This window comes from Vulpes lagopus, chromosome 4 (assembly GCF_018345385.1).
Source record: "Vulpes lagopus strain Blue_001 chromosome 4, ASM1834538v1, whole genome shotgun sequence".
NCBI lineage: Eukaryota > Metazoa > Chordata > Mammalia > Carnivora > Canidae > Vulpes > Vulpes lagopus.
The window spans coordinates 74,646,523-74,654,828 of record NC_054827.1 but is presented as its reverse complement, the minus strand read 5'-3'; the positions used below and the strand labels follow the sequence as shown (position 1 = coordinate 74,654,828).

Below are 8,306 nucleotides of genomic sequence, written 5' to 3'. Positions count from 1 at the left end.
GATTTGATTTGCATATACTGTCACTGGTTGTTGGATCATTGCCTCTGACAGAGCAAGTCAAAATAGTAATAGGTATTCAATAAATGTATCACAAAGGAAAGTCATTTTTTTTTTAATTGTTCAATTTGGGGTCCTGGCTGGTTCATTTGATGGAGCATGAGACTCGTGATCTCAGGGTTGTGAGTTCAAGCCCCACTTTGGGTGTGGAGATTACTTAAAATCCTGGAAAAAAAATATTCAGATTATCCTAGTATATAGTATGGTTCAAATATAATCTGGAATCCCTATAGCATCTGTCAGTTTGAATCTGTGGAACAGTACCAAAATGAGCAAGTATTCTTGCTCTAAATGAAAAAAAAAAGTTTAACATACATTTCTTAGGAATTACCACAATTAATAGCAATAATAGTACTTTGCCATGTGAATGACCTTTAGTGAATTTACTCACCAAAAAACACTGAGGAATATATTTAATAGTTGACAAGATTCCTGGATTTAGCAGTCTCACCCCTATTGGGAGTGACATTCGAGATACGTGGAAACCTCAAAACTAAATCAAGTTAAACAGCTTTCAAAAGGCAAAACTGTACCTATGTGAGAGGGGGAAAGAAATAGTTAAAATTTTATTAGACACAGTTTTTCAGTCTGTGAATGTGGTGGTCTTGAAAGCAATGAAGATGCCTCTGAATATCATTTCATGCCTCAAGATAGTTCTTACTCTTATGTCAACTTCATTGCATGCTCACTCCTTCGAAGGTGGGTAGTGAGTTTCATACAATGGTCAAGGTTTTAGGGAAGGCCTTATTTGCCCAAACCAAACTAAGTTTCATTTATAAGAATATGCAAACAATCCTCCAGCACTCACAACCAACCACCAAAAAGAGAGAGAGAAGCAAAGAAAAAGGAGTACTGAGTATACTTAGAAAAGATTTTTTTTTATTTAATGCAGTGAATGTATAGTCAACATTACCACTGAACTTAACATCTGAAAGTTGGTAGAATGAAACAAAAATTAGGCATCTGTTAATGGTTACTATGCACTAGGTACATCTGAAATTGTACAATATCAGGCTTGTAGACATTTGAGTAGACACTGTCAGCACGAAACATAAATCTCACACAAGGTATAATCAAAAGGTATTTCAAACAAATTATCCCATCAATAAACTTTCTGTGGCAACATCAGCTTTATGGAGTATTATGTCCAAGCAACAAACAGTGATGGTATGCGGATATAAGCATGTCATTATAAACATGGTGACCTAAATAGAGCATATTGAGGTCAAAGCCTTTCTGTAGAAAGGGAATTTAATTGACATTCTCTTTCAAGCATAGTGTATAAACAGATCAAAATAGTTATATAATAAGAAATAGTATTTAACAACGTCGCTTTAAAATAAAAATACTTTAAAAATTAGCTTCGATGAGATTAAATTTATCTTTAAAGAATCTTAGAGTGAAATATATATTTCTGGCTTCTAGTTTTTCTGTGTTTTTCCATCATAACCCTCCCCCCCTTCACCCTATCCCACTCTATTAATAAAGTAGTGCAAAACATTGTCTACAGCATTTTCAGCCAAGCTTAATCCCCTACCCAGTCAGGGAAGTAAAACATTCTCACCAAATTATTTCTCTCTCCAGAGGTATACTCCCGTGATTTATCAGGGAGTTAGGTACAAAAACTATCATAAGTCTTGGGAATGCAATTTTTAAGTATAGATTCTATGGTAAGTAGTGAAACAGTTTTTTAAAGGCAAACTCCCCCTTCCCCATAAGCAGTTGTGGTTTGTTTTTTGTTTTATGTTTTTTACAAAATAGGTTTCATGCATTCGTATTATCAAGAATGATTAGTTTTTTTAGAAATGAATGTAATGAAACAACTGGCATATCACTTAGCACACTAGCATTCTTTACATTAAAATTCACACTAATAACAAAAATCATACTCTGCATTAAAGCATTTCAGTAATTTAATGAGAAAGCAGATACTTTCTGTGTGTGTGAGAATACTTTTGAGTATTAAATATTTTTAGATGCACAGAGACACCAAAAGCAATACGGATTTAGTTTGCTACTATTTTTGATAACTGAACTGGGTGACTAGCTTGCTAACTCGGTACAAATTAAAGTAGTGGTAGGTATAAAAATTCAAATAGGCAATCATGTATAAACCTGGCAGTATTTATGTGTAGTCCTGTAGAGATTTTGAGGTTTCAGATGGAATGATAAAAGGTTTGGAAGTTTTCTTTGTAGAGTGTGGAAGAATTATCTTGACGGAGTGACTGTACCTTTGCTCATTAGTGTAAAATAAGCCGAGTCATAGCTCAATAATTTGCACAGGAATGAAAGTCAGGATCTGAAGTCAGAATCTATGTTAAATTGAAATGCATCTGTTCCATAAGTCAGATTTTGGGATTTCCCCCCTTCCCTTTTGAAATGTATAAAACATAGAAAACTGTAATGGATTACTTTTCAGATAAAAAATAGTCACATTAAAAAAAAAAAACCTTAAAAATCAAATTGACATTTACATTTTATGTAGATTTAATCAGAGCACAGCTGAGCATTTAATGTAATACTCTGGTTCTTCCACTTGTAATTAGAGAAGTGTATATCTCCCAACGTTACCATTCTTGTATTTGTTGTTTCAGTGTGTTATATTATTATCCACAGCCAACAAGGCTTTCACACAGCAACAGCTAACCCTTTATCAAATGGAGTCTGTACAATGGAAGTATATTTTCAAAGACATATGCCTTTGTACACTATTTACAAATTCTCTCGATCATGATAAAAAAGCAAAATAAATAAAAAGCAGGAAGAAAGGAAATGCTGCTGAGGCTGAAGGCTTTTTCTTTTATCTTCCCAAACAGATGCTGGTCTCCTCAGTGCTGGGAGCTGGCTAGCCAAGATTGTTTTTCTTCCTTTTACACGGGCTATGGGAAGGATCTGGTTTCAGTTCTTGGTATTGCACCTGTTTAAACAGAGTTCAGAGAAAGACTGGTCAGGTGGTCACTTTCTGGCAAAGGCAGGCAAAGCAGAGGAATGAGAGACTGCTTGGAGGCAGGGGTGGGAAGAGTGCTCACCCTGGAAGCTCTAGGAGAGCTGCAGCTGGGATGCAGAAAACAATAGAATGATAGAGCAAGAATCAGGAGGGAAATCCTGCCAGAAATTACGTGAGAGCGGTGATGTGAACTTTGGTAATAGGCGCCTCTTCACTGTCAATAACAGAGGACTTTAAAGCAAAAACCATCTTTCTCTTAATTTTGAAAGGCTGGATAATGGTTCCTTGCAATTTACTGTTTGTTTAATTTAGGCTTAATCTCTCTCCAGGCCACTCTCCTGTCAGATACTAAATCAAAAACTCAACTGAAACAAAGGAAGAAAGGTATTGCCGGAACATAGCTTCCAGATTTTGATAAAAACGTTTTTCATTTATTCTGAAAATAATTGATAATTAATGGGCATTAGCCTCCAAGGATTTTAAAGGATGGAGGTGTGCCCCAGTCTTGAAAAAGCAGTTACTCCCCACCCCACCTCACCCACCAAGGTCTCCAAAATGTACATTTTTAACACTTAATTCCTCCAAATTATGCAAAGAAGTGTTTTTCCAATGTTCTCTGGCAGATTTTGCTTTCATCATCTATATTCCTGTTTCCTCCCTTCAGGTAATGGGGACTTCCCTTCACAAACTCTAAGTGAACCTTCTTTGGAGGAAAATTGCTCCTACAAGCCCTGGTAGGTTCTTGATGCAACCCTCTCTCATTCAACATTACCCATTCTCTATAAAGTTCTTCTTGCATAACACCCCGAGTGGGCTAAACTGCCAAGGGCCTTTTTAACTTTAAGTGGTTCTTCTAAAACCTTTGAAATTAAATGGATGAAAAGCAAAAACCCAGTGCCATCCTACATTAAATAGCAGGCATAGTGAAACATACATACCACTTGTACATCTGAAGGGACTCTGGAAAGGAAGTCAAGTAGTTCATTGTTATCAATTGCATATGGACTCCGAAGCTTTTTTGTGAATTTATTGATGCCTGAAAAAGTGACAGGTTAAACATGAGTGAAATCTCCAAATGTAGGAATCAGAGAAATCACATACTTTTCCATATGCTGCAGTGATTTGAAGATCTAGATTAAGCTGCTCTTCAGTCTTGACTGAACCAATACACCCTGTTTTCTCCTCCGGTCTTCCCTTCCTCCCTCCCTTCTTCCAGTTTTCTTTCTTTCTCTCCTTTCCTTTGTCCCCTTCCTAGCTCCATCCCAACTCAATGGCTGCTCTGGTTTTCTCTTTTATTTTGTGGCTTCTTCCCAGCAGGAAAGGCTTTTTATTTGGAAACAAAAGGCATCTGGCAAGAATGAGCAGTGCTGTATCTTGCTTTGCCACTCAGTGTCACATTACTTAGAAGCCTTGCTTTAGTGTTCCATCTATGGTGAAACTTTGCAAGGCAAAAGAAGTCTGATTTACTGGTTTTCCCTTTTTTCAAAAGATAAACCTTGACTGGGTTTTGTTTTGTTTTAATGGGAAGAGGTGTTAATGTTATACGAACTAAATGTTTCGAAGACAGTTGTCCTTTTTGCTTTTTCTCAGAATGATATGAAATGAGAGAGTTTACCACTGGCTTTAAAAAGATAGATAGATAGATAGATAGATAGATGATAGATAGATAGCTTTAAAGATGATGAAGCAAGAGGACCCTAAACTCTCTTCCTACATTTCTGGTGCTGAGAGAAGACTCACTTTGAAGCAGGTAGGAGAGGCCTGGACATAATTTCATGATGAACCTTACCCTCAGTGTGGCAACCTGCTGTTAGGAAGTAACTTAAAAGCTGTAGTAGTTTCTTCTTGAGGAGTGAAAGGTTTGAACCCCACATCAGGCACCCCCCAGCTTTTAACACACGCACCTATGAGATGATGACCCTCCAAAACCTCTACCTTTGAAAACCAATGGGGCTCACTTCTACTACGAGACCAACAAGGCTATAGTGATCTGAGGAAATAGCCCTTAAAGGGCTGGCATGCCTGGAGTCACCTCAGGGCCCCACGTGGAAGCAGGTAATTGAGGGGTGCCTGGACTTTGGGAGAGGCTTGTTTACTTGTGTTGGAGCATCAGTCCAAGGGGTAGGCATCTGAGGAGACACACATTCAAAGGACGGCTGTGGTGCTCTCTGGAGCCAGAGACTGGAGGTCCCATCTTTGCACTTTCCCTCTGCCTTGCTCCAGCTTTTGGATGCTATATCCACACACTCCCTTTGCCTCACTCCACAGAGTGTCAGTATCTCCGCTACGGAAGCTTTTACACATGTATGGTGCCCCAGTTTTACGTCTGGTTTTACATCTAGGAGGTGGCTCAATATGGCAATGTAGGAAGATCTTGAACTCCCCTCCTCCTATGAACATACCAAATCTACAGCTACATATGGAACAGTTCCCTCTGAGAAAGACATGAAAACTAGCTGAGCAACTTCTTCACATTGGGTAAAGGAGAAAAACGCCAAATGGAAGTGGGGAGGAGAAGATGAGACAAAATCTCATTGTAAACCCTAGCCCAGCAAGGCAACCAACAATCATGACATAACTCACAAACATGGAGCTTCTCTCTGAGGAGCAACGGTTGTACCCTATATCAGGCACCCCAGTTTTTAAGTCCTGTACCTGAGAGATGAGCCCCCAACACATCTGGCTTTGAAAACCATGAGATATAAGGAACTGTAGTGAACTGAGAAATGGCTCAAAGGCTCCTGTGCAGATTCACTTGCCCCAGGGTGCAGCATAGAGGCAGCCTTTAGAAAAGCACCCAGACTTTAAGCAAATAAATCTCTTTCACATAACTTTAAAACTTCAGCTGGAGGGTCAGGGGCCTGCTGGGATACTTTCTTACTGGTGGGTGACATATTTGTATCCTGTTTGCCTTGTAGAGCTGATGGGTGCCATTTTTACCCACCCACCCCTGACTGGGAGTCATCATCCTCACATTCTCTCTCTGCCATGCTTCAGAGCACCAACATTTCCTGGAGAGGAGTTTTTACATACATCTGGTGCCTTGGTTTATGTGGCTGCCAGTAAGGGGAACACCTCTTGATTGTTGGGCTCAGTAGGCCAGTGTTGCTTCCATTACTGAATTATATGGGATGCTAACAATCAGAGAGACCATTCTTGGCAGACCACCGTCCCCAGTACACTGTATCAGACAGCAGACTGAAAGAGACCCCCAGTCTTTCTGAGAAGAAACCTATTTATTTATAGAGGAGCTTTGGGCTGCTGTGCAACCCTCTGCTGGCCCACTTCTGAGAGTTTATGGAGTTCTCGTGGAACAGAGTCCAATGGATGCACTCTACACTCTCTGCCTCACTATAGCTTATATATTGCATCTCCCAGGAAGGAACTTCTATTCTTGTTTGACACCCTTGACTTTTGTAGCAGGACACTGTATCACCTGACTGTGATGGCCCATGGGGCTCATGCTCACAGGACTATAAGCAAAGAAAACAGAGTTCTCAAACAGCTACCACCCTGAGGACATAGCTAGAGGCAACAGACTCAGATGTTCAGTCTTGGTCACAGACAAAGCTTATCATCATAGTTGCTGCCTGAGGGGTGGGCTTCTAATTAAACATATAAGGGCTGACTGTAAACTCCAGAAACCTTGGAGAGTAGATACTGTGCCATGCTTCAGAGCAGCAGTATCTCTCAGAGGGGAGGTTTTATGTATATCTGGTGCCCTGCTTTTTACAGCTGCCACTGAGGGAATACCCTTTGATCTCCCAGCACTGGTAGGCATGAGGCTTGTATTTCTGGATCCCACAGGACTGTAACCATTAGAGAGGCAGGCTACCACCCCCCAAGGCAGTGCACAGACATCCAGCTAAAATACATCCGTAGTCTATCAGTGAAAGAGACCTATTTGATTGTCCTAGAGCTTCAGGCCTGCACAGCATACTTCAAGTTGGAAATATATCTAGAGGCTTAGAAAAGTGCTCTGAGGACATGTACGCTGCAGGAAGCCATCTTTGTGTTATTGCTACAGTACACTGGCATCTCCTTGAAAGGAATTTACTTACATACTCTCATCTGGAGCCCCAATTTTAGCTACTGTCTCCCAGAGTCTAGTGACCAGTGGGGCTTACACTTGTAGTCCTATAGGACTATATATATTTGCATTATTTAGGAGCTGCTGTCTATGGGTTTGGTTTTATCCAGCCTAAACCTAGGTACTGACTGGTCTTGGCACACCATCAACTATTGGGAGCTATTAAAATAGGTTATTCAGACAATCACACAGGTTAGACAACCAAGAGCTAAGGCAGGGTTGAACAATAATGTTCACCTCCTAAGCAAAGCCAGGTCTTCAAAAATGGGAGAAGGGTTATTTCATCTAATGCATAGAAACCAACACAGACTTGAGGCAAATGAAGAAACAGAGGAATATGTTCCAGAAGGAAGAAAAAGAAAATCTCTGGAAAAAACCTTAATGAAATAGGTAACTAATTTACCTGGTAAAGAGTTCAAAGTGTGGTCATATTGATGCTTACCAAACTCAGAAGAACAGACCACAGTGAGAGCTTCAACAGAGAGATGGAAAATCTAAGGAAGTACCAAATAAAAGTCACAGAGCTGAAGAATCCAGTCATTGAACTGAAAAATATGTTAGAAGGGTTCAACAACAGACTAGATGAAACAGGACTATTGAACTCAAAGATCTGGCAGTGGAATTCAACCAAGCAGAACAACAGAAAGGAAAAAAAAATGAAACTAAAGAATACTTAAGGGACATGGGGCAAAACTAACCATACTAACATTCACATTATAGGGGTCCCAGAAAGAGGTGAAAAAGGGGACTGAAAACCTTCCTAACCTGTGGAAGGAAATACATGCAAAGCCAGGAAGACCAGAAAGTTCCAAAAAAGGAGGTAAAAAGACCCACACCAAGACACATTATAGCTAAAAAATCAAAAGGGGAAAGATGACCCCCCCAAAAAAATCTTAAAAATAGCAAAACAACTAGGTAAGTACAAGGGAACCCCCATAATGCCATAAGCACATTTTTCAACAAAAACTGCAAGCCAGAAAGAGTGGCGCAAAAGTTAAAGGAGTTCATCACCATGAAACTGGGCTTACAAGAAATGTTAAAAGAAGGGACTACATTAAGCTGAAAAAGGGAGGATGCTAATTATAAGTAGTTAAGAAAACATTATAGATCTCATTGGTAATGGTAAATATATAGTAAAGGTAGTAGATTAATCACCTATAAAGTTAGCATGAAGGTTAAAAGACAAACGTTACAAAAATGTAACTATAATAA

General features: G+C 39.6%; 1 protein-coding gene across 9 annotated transcripts in view; it reads right to left on the bottom strand.

The window, feature by feature from the left end:
* Nucleotides 1-916: 916 nt before the first annotated feature.
* The window catches only part of MCTP1 (multiple C2 and transmembrane domain containing 1), a 349,470-nt gene continuing 342,080 nt past the window's right edge, over nucleotides 917-8,306 (bottom strand). For all 9 annotated transcript variants that reach the window (XM_041753629.1, XM_041753630.1, XM_041753633.1 and 6 more), the window contains 2 exons: nucleotides 3,943-4,040; nucleotides 917-2,974 (listed from right to left, as the gene is read on the bottom strand). In XM_041753629.1, coding sequence (XP_041609563.1) covers nucleotides 2,903-2,974; nucleotides 3,943-4,040 — 170 coding nt within the window. In that variant the 3' untranslated portion in view covers nucleotides 917-2,902. The remainder of the gene's footprint in view (nucleotides 2,975-3,942; nucleotides 4,041-8,306) is intronic.